Source organism: Rhinoderma darwinii, chromosome 2 (genome assembly GCF_050947455.1).
Source record: "Rhinoderma darwinii isolate aRhiDar2 chromosome 2, aRhiDar2.hap1, whole genome shotgun sequence".
In the NCBI taxonomy this organism is placed as follows: Eukaryota; Metazoa; Chordata; class Amphibia; order Anura; family Rhinodermatidae; genus Rhinoderma; species Rhinoderma darwinii.
The window spans coordinates 19,411,794-19,433,964 of NC_134688.1; the positions used below are offsets into that span (position 1 = coordinate 19,411,794).

At 39.8% G+C, this 22,171-nt stretch overlaps 1 protein-coding gene across 1 annotated transcript in view; it reads left to right on the top strand.

The window, feature by feature from the left end:
• Positions 1 to 22,171, top strand: part of TMEM135 (transmembrane protein 135) — a 322,554-nt gene that overhangs the window by 160,801 nt on the left and 139,582 nt on the right. The window contains exon 5 of the mRNA XM_075851438.1: positions 15,118 to 15,183. Within this exon, the coding sequence (XP_075707553.1) occupies positions 15,118 to 15,183 (66 nt within the window). The remainder of the gene's footprint in view (positions 1 to 15,117; positions 15,184 to 22,171) is intronic.

The following is a 22,171-nucleotide window of genomic DNA, read 5'->3' on the forward strand; positions in this document are numbered from 1 at the left end:
AGTTGTACAAAAGAGCTATGAATCATCCCATTGTCTTTAACCAGCAAAGCTGTATATAGCTGTAGACCGTATGAAACTTGCCTGAATCTGTATATTAAGTTTCACATTCTACAAGGCAATATTTGTAGCCGCAAGATACACGAAGTGTATTACATTTCTATACAGTGATACATATCTAAAAGTAAGGAAATTTTGCATAGGCATTTTTTTTTTAAAAACGTTGGTCTCCGCTCCCTAATACATCACAGATTTCCACCAGTTTGAAAAATGTCCGAAAACTATATGTTTGGGACCAGTAGCTGGAATCCCTACAGGTGCCCTGAATAAGATGATTTAACGTGTACCTCCGGCCATCATGTGCTGTACTGTAACTACGTGAATACTTTCTGATCAAAGATGAGCTATTCGGACTTTTCCTGCCTTCTATTTGGAAGGAGATGAATGGACACTAAGGGGCCTTTTAGACGAGCCAAGAAATTGAAACGATCGAACGATTAGCGAGTCGTTCCGTAGCGAACAATCGTTATTTAATTGCATCTATTATCTTTGAAATAGTCGTTATTGCGATCGGTGTTTAGGTCGCTTGTCTGGCATCTAACCAATTACTACATTTGGTGGGATATACAACATCAAACGTCTACTGCTTTGTCGTTAAAAGACTAACGATACCTGTTTAAACTTGCACATTTAGTGACGACGAACAATAATAGTTCTCTTATTTGAAACGATGCGATCGTCGATCTACGAAGGATATATCGTTAATCGTTTGATCACTTGCAGTGTTTACACCCAGGCTGATTGATCACTTTTGCTCAATCAAACGATTATTCGAACGAGAATCGACTCGTCTAAAAGGCCCTCAAGGGTCCTTTTACACCGGCCCATTTTGTCCGTAACAACAAGCCCTGATCAACAAGACAGCTCGTTGATCGGCACTCGTTTGCTCCTTTCACAAGGAGCTATGTATGTGTTTCTATCATTTTGGCAGCACGTCTCCCTGTTTACACAGGGGGATGTACTGCCTATAAGGATGATATTTTAGGCTGCAGAAACGATACGATCAGCCGATGAACCTGCATTTGCTCGTTCATCGGCTGATCGTTGACCTGTTCACTGACATCCTGTGTAACATTCTGCAAAATTTATCTAAAAAGTATTCGAGATTTCCCAGCCACGTGTAAGCGTGTTATTGCTTGAACTTAGTGTTTCGCCTAATTACCTTAGTATGTTGTGTCGAGGAGAAACATTTTATCAAAAATAACTTTGTTTTTTCTATTGATTTTGGTTTTTGTCATTTTAGATTCAGTAAAACATCTGATATTGACATCCAATAATTTGACCTTAATGGGTACCGTGACTTCCAACAAAAATCTAACACAGTTGCTCATTGGTTAGTACTGTTGCCTTACAATCGTTGGGTCCTGTGTTCGAATCCAACCAAGTTTGCCTGCGTTTCCTCCCACAGTCCAAAAACATATTGATAGACTAATTGGCCAGTGTGTATATATGTGTGACTGAATTTGATTGTAAGCCCCAATGGGGACATGGACTTATATGAGTGATGACGAAAAAAATAATAGTTGTATACAAGGGTTATACCCTATTATTTTTGTCTGGTACAAAACACAAGAAGTTTTATCAGTCAGTATGTGACTTTTCTCATTCTCAGACATTACTAAATTTATATACTGCTCATTTCTTTATAAAAGTCCCAGGGAATAAAGGCTGAGGGACCTCTCAGCACTAAGCCCTTCCATGTAAGTTCTCCATCATTCCAAGAACCTTTCAAAAACTTTTTTTCTCTAGTTTACAAATTGAACCCATCTGTGTTGGATTTGCAGATGACCCAATTGATATGTTTGTTATGTACATGAGTCCTGTTCTTCGTTTTATTCAGGCCAGCACGATATGTTCCAAATATGTTACGCTGTAAATACTGAAGTATATGGCTTGTTGAAAGTCATTTGGGAATACTTACTTGGCTCATGTATTTTCTCATCTAAAATAACTTAAGAAAATATCTTCTAGCTTGGTTGACTTTACATGAGATTGCAATGTTCTAGAGTTGAGGTTACGATAATCATCGTTATTAATATCCAAGTTCTGTCCAAGTCCTCATCCAAAGTTAGCAGGAACATGCCTCGTCTAGTGGGATCCTCCACACCTCCCAATCTCATGGACTGGTAATGATATTCCTTTTTGATTTCCAACTAATAGAATGTGCATCAATAGTTAGGAGTGCTACTTTCTCCTTCATTGAGCCGAGTAGCAGACGTGAGATGAAAACCAGCAGTTGTTGGATAACCAATTGGTTGTCATACAGTATTTTTGGCTGACTACATTACAAAAGATATGACTATACACGGTTAAATATTACCAAATGCAAATATTTACCAAATTTAATCATCCGTAAACCACAAACCCATGCTTTATAACAAGAACTTCAGATTATGACTGGCTACCGGATGAAAAAACCCAACTTTTTGGACTGATTTTCTCTCTGTAGGTCTGTCAGACGAAAGAACGTGGCTAGTTAAAGGAATATCGATACACTGTGTTACGACTACTGCAGCGCCTGGTGCATGACACAGGGATTCAAGAAGATCCTAAGAGATAAATTGTGTGTCTTGCACATTAGATAGCTGTTTCGGCTGACGGCTATCTCCTCCTGACACTCCTATAAACATACATGCCTGGCTGAGCATGCATGTTTATTTCAGTAACCGTCACTAGTCTCCCGCAGGAGCAAAGGATCGGGCATGTTGACATACAAAATGCCTGATCCTTCTTTCCCAAGATCTCTGCTTCGGGAGACTGTTGGACTACCCCCATACACAATTGATCGTTGGCTGATCCTGCCAAATCCTTTGGATCGGCCAACTTTGATCTAATGTTGTCATACGCATTAGTTGCCCGATCCCAACGATTTGGCAGGATCGGACAATAGTCAAGTGTGCCAGGAATGTTCTTTTCATGACCAACAATCTAGAAACATTATCTCATGTCTGTGGTTAACTATAAATACACGGACAGTTGGCTTAAAGTTCTTGATAAGATTTCATAAAATTGATGTACAAGTTGCACATTTTTGGGAAAAAAGTGAGCTGAAATTTTATTTTTGGTAAAAGCTTTCAAGTAGCGAATTTTATTTTTTGTCTCATAGTTAGCTGAACTAAAATGAGTCATTATCGGTGTTGAATCAAACAGAGCTGCTAACTATTTAATATGAATGCTCAGCAGAATAATGGCCTTCTGCTTCATTTGTTTCCTATGTGAGGAAGTGGAACACAATATATAAATGACTTGGCACCTTGAAAGCCAAAGGCCAACCTTGCATTTTTCCCAGAGGATTTCGGCAGACAAGGTAACTTTAGCTGCTACGTGTATGCTATTTGTCACATTTCAGAGGGAGACATTTACACGCTGCGTGAACTGTGTAAACAGTCGTCTCCTTACTATTTTTGAAACTTTTTTATACTTTACAATTAAAGTTGTTTGTCTTCTGCATGAGTTAGTGTGGTATTTTATATATTGTGCCTGATTTGTGGTTCCTAGTAAATATGCTGGACTACTTTTTCCTTCTACTTCCATAAAAAAAAATGTTTTTATTGTAGGGTCTGTTTTTTATTTAATACATAAATTTAAATTCCTTTACCATAAAATAAGTATTACAGTTTCAGCAATAAAATGAATTCATTGTGTAATGAAAGTTATACAATTTTCTATTATACTTTGTGTATCAATTCCTCATGCTTTTCAAGATCTTTGCTTGCTGCTATTGTTAGAAACTCTTCATTGTTTACGTCTAGAGGATGATAATCTGTTGTGCTAAAGTTAAGGAGACACAGGTACATGGGTTGTTACAATACTGTAAGGCTGGCTTCACACGTTGTGGTCAAAATGTTTTTTTTTTTATGCAATACATGGCAAAACCGAACCCTTTTGCTGCGATTTTTTAAAAAAAAACTGTGGCAAAACGGCGCAGTTATGCCTTGGCTGCTACGAAATAATTCATTTTGACTACGACGTGTGGACTCCTTATAAGACGTCTCTCTAGATTTTCCTTGTTTGGAAGCAACAAATGAAGAATATAACTACTATAATACTGCCCCCTATATACAAGAATATAACTACTATAATACTGCTCCCTATATACAAGAATATAACTACTATAATACTGCCCCCTATGTACAGGAATATAACTACTATAATACTGCCCCTATATACAAGAATATAACTACTATAATACTGCTCCTATATACAAGAATATAACTACTAGAATATTGTCCCTATATACAAGAATATAACTACTATTATACCTCTCCTATATACAAGAATATAACTACTATAATACTGTCCCCTATGTACAGGAATATAACTACTATAATACTGCCTGCTATATACAAGAATATAACTACTATAATACTGCCCCCTATGTACAGGAATATAACTACTATAATACTGCTCCTATATACAAGAATATAACTATTATAATACTGCCCCTATATACAAGAATATAACTACTATAATACTGCCCCTTATGTACAAGAATATAACTACTATAATACTGCCCCCTATGTACAGGAATATAACTACTATAATACTGCCTCCTATATACAAGAATATAACTACTATAATACTGCTCCTATATACAAGAATATAACTATTATAATACTGCTCCTATATACAAGAATTATTATAATACTGCCCCTATATACAAGAATATAACTACTATAATACTGCCCCCTATGTACAAGAATATAACTACTATAATACTGCCCCCTATGTACAGGAATATAACTACTATAATACTGCCCCTATGAACGAGAATATAACTACTATAATACTTCTGCCTATGTCCGAGAATGTAACTACTATAATACTGACTCTATATACAAGAATATAACTACTATAATACTGCCCCCTATGTACAAGAATATAACTACTATAATTCTGTCTCTATATACAAGAATATAACTACTATAATACTGCCGCTATATACAAGAATATAACTGCTATAATATTGCCGCCTATGTACAAGAATATAACTACTATAATACTGCCCCCTAAATACAACACTATAACTACTATAATACTGCCCCCTATGTACAAGAATATAATTACTATAATACTGCCCACTATGTGCAAGAATATAACTACTATAATACTGCCCCTATATAAAAGAATATAACTACTATAATACTACCCCTATATACAGGAATATAACTACTATAATACCTCTCCCCTATATACAAGAATATAACTACTATAATACTGACCCCTATATACAAGGATATTACTATAATACTGCTCCTATATACAAGAATATAACTACTATAATATTACCTCCTATATACAAGAATATAACTACTATAATACTGTCCCCTATGTACAAGTATATAACTACTATAACACTGCCCCCTATATACAAGAATATAACTACTATAATACTACCCCCTATATACAAGAATATAACTACTATAATACTCCCCACTATGTACAAGAATATAGCTACTATAATACTGCCCCCTATCTACAAGAAAATAACTACTATAATACTGCCCCCTATCTACAAGAATATAACTACTATAATACCTCTCCTATATACAAGAATATAACTACTATAATACTGCCCCTATGAATGAGAATATAACTACTATAATACTGCCTCCTATGTAAAAGAATATACCTACTATAATACTGCCTCCTATGTACAAGAATATAACTACTATAATACTGCCCCCTATATACAAGAATATAACAAATATAATACTGCCTCCTATATACAAGATTATAACTACTATAATACTGCCCCCTATGTACAAGAATATAACTACTATAATACTGCCTCCTATATACAAGAATATAACTACTATAATACTGCCCCCTATGTACAAGAATATAACTATTATAATACTGCCTCCTATATACAAGAATATAACTACTAGAATACTGCCCCTATATACAAGAATATAACTACGATAATACTGCCCCTATATACAAAAATATAACTACGATAATACTGCTCCTATATACAAGAATATAACTACTATAATACTGACCTCTATATACAAGAATATAACTACTATAATACTGCCCCCTATATACAAGAATATAACTACTATAATACTGCCCCTATATACAAGAATATAACTACTATAATACTGCTCCTATGTACAAGAATATAACTACTATAATACTGCTCCTATATACACTACCGTTCAAAAGTTTAGGGTCACCCAGACAATTTTGTGTTTTCGATGAAAACTCACACTATTTATCAAATGAGTTGCAAAATGACTAGAAAATATAGTCACGACATTGACAAGGTTAGAAATAATAATTTTCTCCTTCAAACTTTGCTTTCGTCAGGGAATGCTCCATTTGCAGCAATTCCAGCATTGCAGACCTTTGGCATTCTAGCTGTTAATTTGCTGAGGTAATCGGGAGAAATTTCACCCCATGCTTCCAGAAGCCCCTCCCACAAGTTGGATTGGCTTGATGGGCACTTCTTGCGTACCATACGGTCAAGCTGCTCCCACAAGAGCTCTATGGGGTTGAGATCTGGTGACTGCGCTGGCCACTCCATTACAGATAGAATACCAGCTGCCGCCTTCTTCCCTAAATAGTTCTTGCATAATTTGGATCATTGTGTGCTTTGGGTCATTGTCCTGTTGTAGGATGAAATTGGCTCCAATCAAGCGCTGTCCACAGGGTATGGCATGGCGTTGCAAAATGGAGTGATAGCCTTCCTTATTCAAAATCCCTTTTACCTTGTACAAATCTCCCACTTTACCAGCACCAAAGCAATCCCATACCATCACATTACCTCCACCATGCTTGACAGATGGCATCAGGCACTCTTCCAGCATCTTTTCAGTTGTTCTGCGTCTCACAAATGTTCTTCTGTGTGATCTAAACACCTCAAACTTCGATTCGTCCGTCCATAACACTTTTTTCCAATCTTCCTCTGTCCAATGTCTGAGCTTTTGCCCATATTAATCTTTTCCTTTTATTAGTCAGTCTCAGATATGGCTTTTTCTTTGCCACTCTGCCCTGAAGGCCAGCATCCCGGAGTCGCCTCTTCACTGTAGACATTGACACTGGCGTTTTGCGGGTACTATTTAATGAAGAGCCAGTTGAGGACCTGCGAGGCGTCTATTTCTCAAACTAGACACTCTAATGTACTTGTCTTGTTGCTCAGTTGTGCAGCGGGGCCTCCAACTTCTCGTTCTTCTCTGGTTAGAGCCTGTGTGTGCTGTCCTCTGAAGGGAGTAGTACTCACCGTTGTAGGAAATCTTCAGTTTTTTGGCAATTTGTCGCATGGCATAGCCTTCATTTCTAAGAACAAAAATAGACTGTCGAGTTTCACTTGAAAGCTCTCTTTTTCTAGCCATTTTGAGAGTTTAATCGAACCCACAAATGTAATGCTCCAGATTCTCAACTAGCTCAAAGGAAGGTCGGTTTTATAGCTCCTCTAAACGGCAAAACTGTTTACAGCGGTGCTAACATAATTGCACAAGGGTTTTCAAGTGTTTTCTAATCATCCATTAGCCTTCTAACACAGTTAGCAAACACAATGTACCATTAGAACACTGGAGTGATGGTTGCTGGAAATGGACCTCTATACACCTATGTAGATATTTCATTAAAAACCAGACGTTTGCAGCTAGAATAGTCATTTAGCACATTAACAATGTATAGAGTGTATTTCTGATTAATTTAATGTTATGTTCATTGAAAAAAACTGTGCTTTTCTTGCAAAAATAAGGAAATTTTTAGGTGACCCTAAACTTTTGAACGGTAGTGTACAAGAATATAACTACTATAATACTGCTCCTATATACAAGAATATTACTACTATAATACTGCCCCCTATATACAAGAATATAACTACTATAATACTGCCCCTATATACAATAATATAACTACTATAATACTACCCACTATGTACAAGAACATAACTACTATAATACTTCCCCCTATATACAAGAATATAACTACTATAATACTGCCCACTATGTACAAGAACATAACTACTATAATACTGCCCCTATATACAAGAATATAATTACTATAATACTGCCCCTATATACAAGAATATAATTACTATAATACTGCCCACTATGTACAAGAACATAACTACTATAATACTGCTCCTATATACAAGAATATTACTACTATAATACTGATCCTATATACAAGAATATAACTACTATAATACTACCCACTATGTACAAGAACATAACTACTATAATACTGCTCCTATATACAAGAATATAACTACTATAATACTACCCCTATATACAAGAATATAACTACTATAATACTGCCCCCTATGTACAAGAATATAATTACTATAATACTGCCCCATATGTATAAGAATATAACTACTATAATACTGTCCCCTATGTACAAGAACATAACTACTATAATACTGCCCCTATATACAAGAATATAACTACTATAATACTGCTCCTATATACAAGAATATAACTACTATAATACTGCCGCTATGTACAAGAATATAACTACTATAATACAGCCCCCTATGTACAAGAATATAATTACTATGATACTGCCCCTATATACAAGAATATAACTACTATAATACTGCCCCTATATACAAGAATATAACTACTATAATACTGCCCCTATATACAAGAATATAATTACTATGATACTGCTCCCTATATACAAGAATATAACTACTATAATACTGCCCCTATATACAAGAATATAATTACTATGATACTGCCCCTCTACGTATGAGACTATAACTACTATAACTAAATAGCTAATATTCTCAGTGCAGACCTATGGGCAATAGGACCTTGAATTGATAGCCCAAGGACTTTCAGGTCCAGTTGACGCTAAATCTGAAACACTTTACTCCACATGGCTTTATTAAATTACATGACAGACAATGGACAATCCAGTATCCTCCACAAAGATGTACATGGACAACCCCTTTTTAAAAAGTAGCCACCTCAGTCATCAGCAGATTGTGGTGGGTCTAGCTTCTTTAACCTCCCAAGATCTGCTGTTATCACCTGGGCAGGCCACATGCAGCCATACATTACATGCAGCCTTTCAATCTATAGACACAGTCCACCAAAGTGGAAGCCGTCCTGACATGGGGACTGTCCATTCTGGCTCATAGAGTAGGTGTCCTGAGTGGGAAACTACTTTCTGTGACATCCATGTGCCCTAATAGAGTATTTGAACAGGGGTTGTTCTTGTGGAACAACTTTTTTTTAAGAAATATGTACATTGTTACAGTAATCGCCTCTTTAAGGTCATGCATGTGCCTTTTGGGTTGTAGTCCACTCGATTAATACTTTTTTTTCCAGCAAAGGCATTTAATGACCGCACCGACATTTCTATGACACTTCACCTACATAATTTAGATGTTCCATTCCCTCCACTAATCTACATGGAAACATTGATGTATGATGAAAAGTTGTCTTCTTCACAGAGTTTCTTAAATCGTTAAGTAACAGAACCCCGCTGCACCTAATCCTTCTTGTACATTTCATGTAGATCAAAAGGTTGAACAATTCACTCCAGTGCGCCATTCTCCATTCAACAATACCCGGATTATTCTCACTGAGATGTGAAGTAGGGTCTTACTGAGATGAGAAACTTCTAATATACTAGAGAGAAACACAGTCATCTCCCGAAAAGAAACCAAGTATACACAATAAGGAGAGAGGGCCGTGAATGGGATGTAATCCTCCATGGGCTCTGATCTGATTGTAGCATGTGGGAAAGGTTTCCCGATCATACCCTTTGCTTGGTTAACAACCTACGTAGAGACTAAGTCTACCTAATGGTTTTAGGTCCTGAAAGAACCTCAACCAAGGGTTCTGTTGGAGGAACCAAGGATGGATTTTCTCTGCTCGGTCCCCTGAAGATAAGTTTCTTCCAAAGTTTCTGACAGCTACTTGTTCTTTCCTGCTGTAATAGCAGTAGAGCTGAATGAAAATATCAATGGGGGTATTGGGCTCTTTCAGCTGATTTTTTCCCTTTGACTAGATCCACCTTTAAAAGGGTTTTCCCATAATCATTATTTATCACCTTTCCAAAGGATAGGTGATAACTATCCGATTGGAGGGTGTCCGACTGCTGGGATCCCCACTGATCACAAGAACGGGCTTAACTTGTCATTCCTGGGAGCCCCAAAGGAATGGACCGCTAGTGTGCATGCTCGACCACTGCTCCATTAATTTATATGGGGCTACCGCACACTCTCTTTGACAGCCCCATAGAAATTAACGGAGCTGTGGCCGAGCATTCGCACTATCGATCCATTCCAGGAACGTCAAGGTAAGTCTGTTCTTGTGATCGGTGAGGGCCCCAGCGGTCGGATCCCCACCGATCAGACATTTATCACCTATCCTGTGGATAAGTGATAACTATTGATTATGGGAAAACCGCTATAAGAACTCAGGTTGAATGAATAGAATATACTTCCAATATTATTTCTATGGCCCATGTGTATAAAACAGATTTTGCACATTCATTATTGCCGGATATTTTTGGTTTACATGCAAATTAACATATTCAAATTAGTTGATTGGTTTTAGAAAACCAGTTTTCAAATACTCTATAGAGGGAGGTCCACCGTTCAAGACCCTCATCTAAATGAAGAGAGACTACAAAGTGTGTCTCTTGCTCTGGAGGACCTGGCATGTCTGTTCATTAGATGGAATGCCCGTTGATTTCACTAATCATTATGTAATGCTTCGTTTCCCCTGTGGTGGCGCTGTAGGTAAATTCAATACTTGCTGCCTGATTTCCCTCACACATTTAAAACTCCTTTGACATACTTAAAAACTTCTGTCATTTTCTTAATGTTTGTTTTCCTTTAACGTAGGAGTCAGAAATGTGAATAATGGGGTTAAATGTGGAATGTAGGGGACGTCTCCATAAACCCTGCGAATGGTGGCGCTCTGTTTACATTTTAATAAATTCTTGATAATTAGTTGCATATGCCCAGCTTGTTCTGATTGAGTTTTATTATGACACTCCCTGGAAACTTGTATTTAATTGTTGCTACTGAGTGGTGTTATGTAGACCAGTAGCACATCATAAATCAGTTTCGGAGTCTCCTACAACAATGTGGGTAAAAAGACTTTTCCCGAATATGCATTTCCACTATTTACTCCAAACTTGTGACCGGTAGCTCGTGTGGACATCTGTATTATATAAAAACCTCAATGTTTCCAGAAATGTTTTATTTTGATGTACTGACCTTAGTGTTACAGCAGTGTCATAACATTTTATGTATAGATAATGTATGTCAAACATACTGTATACCCTGAGAAGGACAGGAGGTCACTTAGGGAAAAATTATTTTGTATCCATTATTTATATAGGGCTAAGATATTCAGCTGTATAGATAAGAGATTGACTCCACGCACTGCCGTACATTATTCGTCAGGCATCATATGTACGGAGATATTCTCCTCTGGAAGCAATACTCCGTAATAATGGAGTCTGATGGAACAGGTTTGTCAGATTCGTACGGAAACCATCGAAACAAAATAGGAGCCATACAACGGAACAGTATAGTGCTCATACACTTCTTTGGGTACCCTATTATGTCTTCACACAAAAGGGAGCCATAAGATGTCTGTGTGCATGAGCCCTAATAGACATCTTTATTCCCCAATAGGGCAAATGGAAAGGGGTTGTCTTGGGGAGACAACTCCTTTGTTTCCCGTTGCTTCTGTTGCGCCAACATGATCTTCATCGTCGTCGATTGTTGTGCCCAGTGGGGCTCATACTCTAATTTCCAAATTTCACACACTGAGGCTAAGATCATAGGAAGTTAAGGCCTGTTCGCATCTACGTTGGAGACTCCGTTAGGGGCCTCCATCACAGATCCGGCCAAAAATACTGGAAAAAAATAGTGCAGCGTAAAGTTAATGGGTTCCTTTGGTCGCCGATACTGTCCGTCATACAACGGAACCGGCGTTTACGCTATTTTTATTGTTCTGCTCCTCTGACGGAGCAGAACAATGGAAACACCAGCGCAGATGTGACCCAGCCTTATTTTTTATAATCTTTATGTTTTTGGAGTATTGGAGGAAACCAGAACTTCCAGAGAAAGTATAAGCAAGCACTCAAGGAGGATATACAAATTCCATTCAGGTTTTGTCCTAGGTTAAAACCCAAGACACTGCTGCAAGACAATAGTTCTTACCACGGATCATAATCTACTGGGTTTTTTTCTGACTGTAAGTCTCTATTTTTTAACTGAAAAAATTGTGCTAAAATATCTAGAATATCCAAACTTGTGTGCATCCGGTAGCCCCAAAAAACATGGTTGTAAGACCGTTCAAGCACTGGCTAATTTTAGGAGAAGCAATAGTGAGGAGTCGAAGAACTTCAACAAAGCCGATAGCTATTTTCCTACAGATAAGTTGACTGGTGTGAATGTTGCTCTGGTTGAAATGGACCTCCAAGGCAGGAGCGCAGTCTTTGTTAGACATTAGGTGTGAGTTCTGAGACTAGAAGATATAGCTGATAACCATTTTGCATCATAAGGGTTGGCGGTTGTTTTTGGATTCCGGACCCATCCATGATGAATATCTCCTTAGAGGTTGCTTGGGAGACTTTTTCAAAAAATATTTTTAAGAATAGAAGTAGATGCAGGTATCAGTGTATGATTTCAGTATTACTTAAGAGCCACGTTTATGTTCTTCTCTCTTGCAAGCTGCAAAATGTATAGATCCATTGAAAGAGGCCTACATTGACCTGCAGATAATTTACTTTGTACCCCATGGTGTAGTACATGGAAATACAGCTGCCTTGTCCTGGTCCTTTTTGTTTGCATACCAAAAAAGCAATCGCTGGGAAGCTTAAGATTGTCAATTAGTGAATAGCTCCAGGTGGCCCGCCATAGCCATGTTCTCCCTCCCAACCATTGTCAAGCTTGTCTTGTAGTGTTAATCTTCTTAGTGACACTCCACACATGTAGAGTGGAGGTCCTATCGAGAAATACATAAGGCTAGCTTTACAAGCTCTCGAAATTTTCTTTATATCATGAATGGCTTTGACATCTGGCGGTAACTGTGGTGCCGTGGATAGAGAATTAAGAGATCTCTCTGCTAGTCAAGGTGAAAAGAAGGTTATACACCCCAGTGGGTTTCTATAGGCACAAAGAAAGCCGAGTTGTATTGACACAGTACTCTGTTTGACTGAAACATCCTTAAAATGTTGGAGGGAAGAGCTGATGAAAGAAACTAATTCTGGTCTACATGAAAAGGTTGCCTGAATCCCTAACTCCCCTTCATTCTGTCTTCTGAGGCCATGTAAAATAATCACATCTTAACATGGTGGCCGATAGAAAGACGTAGAGGTCAATGCTCTTACCACAACTTTGTTGTCCACACTGGTACATTGCACCAAGGGACAAATAACCACGTCAATTATTCTCAAATAACCTGCTTATTCAGACCATTTACCCTAGACAATGGAGTGGAATTTTTGACTATTTCCACTGGAATGTTCATTAGGCCTGAGAAAAGTCTTCGAGGAGTCTTCGAATCCACCACATATATCAGCTTTTCTGGTCTTTCGAGCAAAAAACTTTGTTACTGTGTTTATCCTAATGGAAGACCACCTCAACTGAAATCTGAACTTCCAAACCAGTCTAGCATTGTAAATGCACAAACTCAGGGCTAATGAAGCTGCTCCTTTTGGCTCCAATACAACCCTAAAGCCCGTTGACCGTTCGGAGCCCATGACCGACTAGAGTAAGATGAGATTTGCCTGGTTCCACAAAGGATAATGGGAATTTTGAAGGCCAGATTAGCTACAGAGTAAGAAAAAGTTAACTCCGCTTTTATTTTATAATGCAATATTTTTTGTTTGTTTTTTAGCCTTTCATTGCACATTTTCTAGCTTCCTTATGCTTGGGGCAAACATACCTTATTGTTTGATATCTAGAGTGTGTCACTGTTTTATACGGGATGTCCCATCAGTACCATCTCTTTGTATGTGTCCTATTAGAGGGGGGATCCCCACTCTGTATTCCCCCCTACGATCCAGGGCAGAGAGCCACCGACGTGCAGCAAATATTGATTTGGCATAATGGCCACCATATAATAATATATTTTCCCTGCATCGACCGCTGCAAAAGAAATGCATAGCCAGTTGAATCTTCTCCTACTAACATAAGCTGTATACCGGGGGTCTTAGGAGCTGAACTTGGTGGAGATTACTGCACCTCTTACTTATTTTGTACTCCGTCTGAGTGACAGCCTATATTGTACTCCAGAGCTGCATTCACAATTCTGCAGGTTGTCATTGGACACAGTTGACAAGCTTGTCATCAACCAAACCCCTAACCCCTACAGTTAGCTCTTCATCAGATTTCTACAAAGCACCTGGTGTAAAGACTTCACTTCTCAGAATGAACATCCATAGAGGATGCTCAGTGCAGACGCGAAACAAGCAAGGAATGCTGGAAGATTTCAGCTATGAAACCTGCAGAATTGTGAATGCAGCTCTGGGGTATGATACATGATGTAACTCCGGATCAGTACAGGATAAGTAATGTAATGTATGTACACAGTGACTCCACCAGAAGAATAGTGAGTGCAGCTCTGGAGTATAATACAGGATGTAACTCAGGATCAAAACAGGATAAGTAATGTAATGTATGTACACAGTGACTCCACCAGCAGAATAGTGAGTGCAGCTCTGGAGTATAATAAAGGGTGTAACTCAGGATCAGTACAAGATAAGTAATGTAATGTATGTACACAGTGACTCCACCAGCAGAATAAATAGTGAGTGCAGCTCTGGAGTATAATACAGGATGTAACTCATGATCAGTACAGGTGAAGTAGTGTCATGTATGTACAGAGATAATTAATGCAATGTATTTACAAAGATACCAAGCCTTTTATGTGGATTAATTTGCAAAATAGTGTTCAGCGATGGACATATCCTTTAATTTCAGCAATGCATTTGATATCTTTTTTTTTTGTAAACCTTTTTCTAGATGTTAAAAATAAGCAACATTGTATGCTGTATAGTTATTCCTATGGTGCACAGTCATTTAGTACCACTTATGGACTTTTTTTTATTCTTTTAATTCAGGCCTCCGAGACATTGTACCGCATGGGCGTGACCAGAGGTTATGTGAAGCCTATTAGAAATGGAGAGGTAAGCATATTCATAATGATGATGAATTTAGCCGTCGTTTACATTCAGTCTAGCTTTGTGTGGGTTGCATAAACTGTATAATACGCTTTTACGTCTATGGAATTTCAGTACTTGGTGAATAGTGAATAACTAATTATGACAAGTAGCATTAGTGGAGTCTCAGAAGCAGCAGATGACAACTAGTCTCCGACTAATAAAGCCAAAGAAATACCATAATGACTTGTAAATGCCTCAAGTGTTAAAGGGATCTTCCTTTTTTTTTTAGGTAAATATATTTTAAAGGGGTTCTCTAGGACTTTAACATTGGGGCCTATCCTTAGGATGGGCCATCAATGTTAGAAAGGTTGGCGGCTGACCTCAGGGACCCAGATAATCAGCACAAGGATAGGCCACCATTGTTAAAGACATTAAGAACCCCTTTAAAGGGGTTGTCTCACGAAGACAACCCCTCTTTATATACCCTATTCGGACATATGGACATCATAGGAGGGTGTGGGGCTGTTCCCGGCCCTCTTCTATAAGCTTGGGGTGTAATGATGCTAGCAAAGAGCAGCTCTCGCTTTGATTGACCCGTCCATGTATTACGTAGTCGGTCTTTCATCTCAATGGCCGTTATGTAATGCTACATTTCCCCTGTAGAGGCACTGCAGGGAAAATGTCTGGCTAGCCAGAATCCCCTGGCGATAACAGCTGATTGCAAGGGGTTTCTGAAGCCGATCCTACGGTGAACTGCTGATTCCCAGGCCGGCTTTGATTGCAGAAGAGGTTGTCTTCGTGGGACAACCCTTTTAAGGCTTGTACACATCACCGTTGCCCTTCTGTTGAGGGGTTCTGTTGGAGGTTTGCCTTTCCATTGAGGGGTTAACCCAACAGAAACCTTCGACGGAACCCCTCAACGGAAGGGCAACGCTGATGTGAACAGACCCAAATCAGATAATAATTTCAGTGAATGTAAACATGCAGAGGTTTAAAATAAACCTGTCCAGCTTACACTCCGATAACCGTTTCATGGCTCTAGAAACTGGGTTGAGTCTGCATTTTTGCATGGTTCAAAGTTTCACCAAACAGCGACGAACAACTTCATGTAATACATGTAGTTCTGGCACGGTTTTCTGTGAATGTTTTAGTTTTTTTTTGTAAAAGACGCAGTTCTAGGAAATTTTAACCGGCAACCATCTGCTGTTTTTACATGTACCTGTATGAGCAGGTTATGATGACGATATAATATTCGTCTCTGGATGTAATTGAGAATGGTAACATTCACTGACCGCAAACAGAGATCTAGGCCTTAGTTCACGCCTGCGTCCGTGTGTTCCGTTGTTCTGCTCTGTCAGAGGAGTAGAACAAGGGAATAACGGAAGTAACTGTTCTGTTTCACAACGGACACCGCCGAACCCTTTGACTTTAATAGGTTCTGTTGACTTTCCGTCAGTGTGTTCGTGATTTTACCGGTAATCTCGGCCGGATCTACAACAGAGGCCCCTAACGGAGCCTCCGACGCAGATGTGACAGAAGCCTTGGAGACCCCGAGGAATTGAAACATAAAGTGTATTAAAAATTGACAGAACTTTTAATTATATGATGATAAAGTTTTAGTTACATAAAACTAGACAATCCCTTTAAGGATTAGAAAATCATAGCTGCTTTTTACCAGAAACAGCGCCACACTTGTGCATGGGTTGTGTCTTGTATTGCAGCACAGCTCTATTAGGCTGAGTTCACATGGGTCGGATATTCTATGAGACAGCGCGCAGCGTATCTGCCCTGTGCGCCGCAGGGAATTCCAGGGGGCGAAAAAGCGCACCAAACACTGGTGCCGTTTTTCGCCCAGAATGTCCGCTGCGGGGAACCTCCTGGTTTGACGCTTCACCACAGGAGACCGCTGCTATTATTGGCTGCAGCGGCGGTCACATGGGATGAAGCGTCATCCCAGGAGGCCGGCCCTCTGACGTCATCCAGGCCGGCCTCCAGGAATGATGTTTCATCCCACGTGACCGCCGCTACAGCCTGTGATTGGCTGCAGCGGTCACATGGGATGAACCATCATCCCAGGAGGCCACCCTGGAGGAAAAAACACAGACTTCTGGGTAAGTATGAGATTTTTTTCTAAGTTGCGTTTTTTTGCGTCAGGATCGCTGCGAACCCGCTGCAAAAAAAACGCAGCAACTGCTATTTGTTGCGGGATTTACCTCCCTATTGAATTCAATGGGGGAAAACCCGCAACAAATAAGCAGCGTTTACGCAAATACAATTGACACGCTGCGGAATAAAACGCCCCACCGCAGGTCAATTTCTGAGCGTTTTTTTGGCTCATCATTTACGCTTCGTGTGGATGAGATTTATTTGATGTCATCCACTTTGCTGCTACTGTATTGCTACGGATTTTCCTCAACTAATTACCTTGCGGAAAAAATCTGCAGTATTTACGCAACGTGTGAACTGACCCTGATTGCGAATAAAACAGAGCTGCAATACCGCACACAAAATTTCTACGGTCTGTTGTATTTTTGTATATTTTCGGTTGGTGAGAACAATGAAGGCGGGATGGATGCTGGTCCTGAATTCTTCTCCACCTGCTTCGTCATTACCACTGACAATAAGACGCGGCCACCTAAGCCTGTCTAATGGCCGCCTCTGTAGCGCCGCAGCGTTGATACTATTTATTCCGACATTCCGCCTTTGATCCTATACAACGTACAGAATATTGATGAGAGTCCATAAGTCGTCCCCCGCTGGTGATATGCTCTTATCTCGCTGTTTACACATGGATTACACTACTGCGGCTGAGCTGCTGACATCGGAGCACATACGCCTGGTGCCAAGAATCAATTATATCAGCCAGGTTGGCAAAGCCTCTCGTACAGTTTCCTCTCTCACCACAAAGGGGGGATTATGCGAAGCATCGTGAAGACGGAATTGTTTGATGGTAACGGCAGGATTCACATGAAAGAGACAGTGTTTAGTGACACAAGTACAATGCCACTTGAGCTCCGCTTTCTAGGGGAGACCTAATTATTGAAACGATACAGCCTTTAATAACCGCATGCGACCTGCTAGGAATTCTAGAAGCTCGGGATTCACCGCAGAACGTAAGGATTTTCTATAGTCCCTTTCATTTAACCCTTTAATGACCGCCTTACTCTGTACCAGGTTTTTACGGCGCTATAGTACTACATAGAAAAGTGCGCACGTATAGGTGAGGGGTCGGGCCGCTCAGACGCGGCTTCGGGTATACCGCGGAGGCAGCGCCGATTCTGCTTTATACATCGGGTACCGGCAATCACTGGACTTGTGGGTCTAAGTTAATTCAGGCTCAATAACAAAAAGTAAAAATCCCAAAGAATTATTTTAAAAAAACACAACATAAAAATAGACAAAAAAATTAATTCTGACAGAATTTTTTATTTTATTTGAACTAATATTTTTATTCTTCACACACTAAAACCCCATGCACACGACCGTAGTTTTTATCCATAATTGTGGATCCATAATTACGGATGAAATTGCGGACTAATTAATTTCTATTGGAATGATCCGCAAAATATAGAACATGTCCTATTCTTGTCTGCAATTGCGGCTCGAACTTGCTCATAGAAGTCTATGGCCGGTTCCGCAATTGCGGACGGCTACATATGCGTATCCATAGCCTTCGTATCCGTGTTTGCGGACAATAAAAACCCTTACGGTCGTGTGCATGAGCCCTAAAAGTCCAATGTTACTAAAGTTCCTCTTATTAAAGACTCTGAATATACACCCCAGCTGCTGCAGAAACTCTTTATAAAGAGCCATCGACCAAATACAAACCCAAGCTGCTGCATAACCTCTTCTTAAAGAGCCAGGAAAGGTATACGCAACCTCTTTTTGCAGAGTCAGGGCCAGCATGACCACACCAGCTGCTGCAGAACCTCTTTTTCGAAGAGAACGGGAGAAAATCTACACCCCAGCTGCTGCAGAACCTTTTTTTGAAACACCTGGGCCAGCATATGCACATTGGCGGATGCAATTTTGACTTTTTTTTTTGACGATCTAGGGCCGCTTTATATGCCCCAGCTGCTGCAGAACCTGGATCAGAGAGGTAGAAGATGAGAGCGGTTAGACGGAGCAGCAGTTTAGCCGGACGTGTATTACATAGTGATAATAGGCCAATACCTCTTACTTATAATGTACATGCAGCGTCTGTATCTAAGACAACAGACCCTCTATAAACAGAACTCAAGGGAAGGGGGGTCACCTAATATTCCAGCCGAGCTCAGACCTATGCGAAGCGCGCGACTATTTACGGGTCACGGCTGGTTATATATTATTTTGCGTCTGCCCTTCACCCAGTTTGAATCCAGGGTTCTCCGTGTTAAGTTTGGCCTTAGGACGTGGAGTGTAGAAGAATTTTCTGTGAGAATAACCAGAAGGGCCGGAAGGCTCGGAGGGCTGAGACCGCAATGTTTTTTTTGGAGGGGAAAGTTCTCTAGTGAAAGGTTACTTAGCTGTAGGAAAGCACAGACGTAATCCCTTCAGGATAGCGTTTTATTATTAATAATCAGCTCGGGTTTACAGGTCACAGGTACTGGCGAGCAGATGTGTGTTTAGTCTGAGTTTATATAATATATTCTCCGGCCTGCGCGCTCTCACATCACATTGGGTTATTCTGCACCCAAGAATGGAAAATGGAGGCGTTGAAAAAAAATAGAGTTCTTTTAAAATGTACTTTCCCACCTTTAACTCTCCAGTGGTTGCGACACTACAACTCTCAACATGGCCTGAAAGCCGTAGACTGTTATTGCATTCTGGGAGTTGTAGTGTCGCAACTGCTGGAGTGCCACGGGTGTCAGAGTTCTCTAAAATATTCGAAAAAGTCCCATAAGAGGGGATGTGATATAAAATACTAGTATGCTCAGCGTCTGGAAATACTAAGGCTATGTTCACACGCAAAACGAAAAACGGCCGTAAAATACGGAGCTGTTTTCAAGGAAAAACCACATCTGATTTGCAGCCGTTTTTGAAACCAGAAATGTTATTGGATGCGTTTTTTGCGGCCGTTTTTGCAGCTGTTTTTCTATTGGCACTATGAAAGACGGCTCCAAAAAACGGCTCAAGAAGTGACATGCTACTACTTTTTATGGGGTGTTTTTTTGCGTGCCGTTTTTTCATACGGTCGTGTAAAAAAAAAAAAAAAAGCCCCGTCGGAACGTTATGCCGTTTTACCCATTGAAATCAATGGGCAGGTGTTTGCAGGCGTTCAGCTTCCGTTTTCCAGCCGTTTACGAGCCGAAAAACGGCTGAAAATAAGCCGTGTGAATTTACCCTAATACTCACTAGAAATCAGGTTAACATAAAATTGGGAGATTTCTATTGACTTCATAATTATTAAAAAGTCTTAAAAAATATTGGACACGTTAAGTGACATCTATTTAAAAACTGGGACTGGAATTTTTTTTTTTTAACCTAGTTATAATTTTGGTTGTAGGGGACCAATACTTTATGAAAAGGATGCTCCAATAGCTGGAATTGGAATGAAAGGGGTCCAAAACTTTTGCAAACGAGTGCCCCAAAGGCTGGAATTCAATAAAACTAGTCAAAAACTTTACCAAAGGTCCTAAGGGTTCAATACATTAACAAAAGGAGGTTCTAAGAGTTAAAAATAGAATAAAAGGGGTCCAACATTTCTGCAATTGTATCCTTTTCCCCAATCTCCTAATTTTGTTTATTAAAGGGGTTTAAAGGGTTTTTCCAGTTTTATGTAAATGAAGCTTATTCACAAAAAGTTCTTTAATTTTGTAATATACTTTGTGTATTAATTGCTTAAACTTTTCAAGGTATCTGCTTGTTGTCATTGAATGGAAACATTCTGGATTTAAGGCAGATTTTGAAAACCTGTCCTAATCATGTCCTGCTCTCACAGATGTACGTGTCATGCACCTGTTACTGTTGGCCATTGGTTATGAAGTGAATAAGCGTTATTTATGTAAAACTAGAAAACCACCTTAAAAATGTTATTTTTGACAACTTATTTTTATTCTAATCTAATGCAGCTAAAAAAATTTGGCAATTTAAACAGTCTTAATAAAAACAAATATTCCACTGTGTCTGCAGTTCCTACGCAGATCTGTGTGTGGTCTGATCCTGTAGTCATGTGTTACTCCATCTTCTTTGTCCCCTCGTATTGCTAACCTACAAACAGTAGAAGAGGCGGCAGATAATAGAGAGTAACACATGTCTGCAGGATCAGACATTTCCAGGAAGAATAACCGAGGAATGGCACAACACAGAGTTCTAAGAATTGTTAATTTCATGGGAAATATAATTTATTTACTAAAACAGGCATGTCTTGAAATACTACACCACACAGAAGAGCTAACAGCTCCTCTATACGTGTAATGACGGTGTAGGGAGACAGACAGGTGAGCCCTAATCTACCCGCCACTCAGTTCCTGCCTACTTGCAACGACCCGTCCTAGGCGACGGGGTACAACTGGGCGACGGTCCCTACGCTCAGTAAGTGCACGACAGACAAACAGACAAGGGTACACAGAAACTAGGGAAACGGGGCAGCTGCCCACGGAGACACCGTGAGCAACGAGAGTAGTGAACGAGCCGAGTCAAACCAGGAGTGCACGAGGTACAAAAATCTGAGCAGGAGAGTGGTCAGTAAGCCAAGGTCAATAACAAGCAGAGGATCAGTAGTTCAAGCAGCAGCAGCAGAGCCAGGAAACAAGCAGAGCAGAATCACAGGCAAAGGAGGAACAGGAAAGGCAGGTATAAATAGACAGTGGGCGGGAGCTAGCTCCATCTGGCCAGGCTGTGATAGGCTCTCCCACTCCTAAGCCTGCCATCCTGAGTGGTGGAAGATGAACTCTATACTACACCACACAGGAGAGCTACCCGATCCTCTATACTACACCACACAGGAAAACTGACAGTTCCTCTATACTACACCACACAGGAGAGCTGCCAGATCCTCTATACTACTCCACACAGGACAGCTACCCGATCC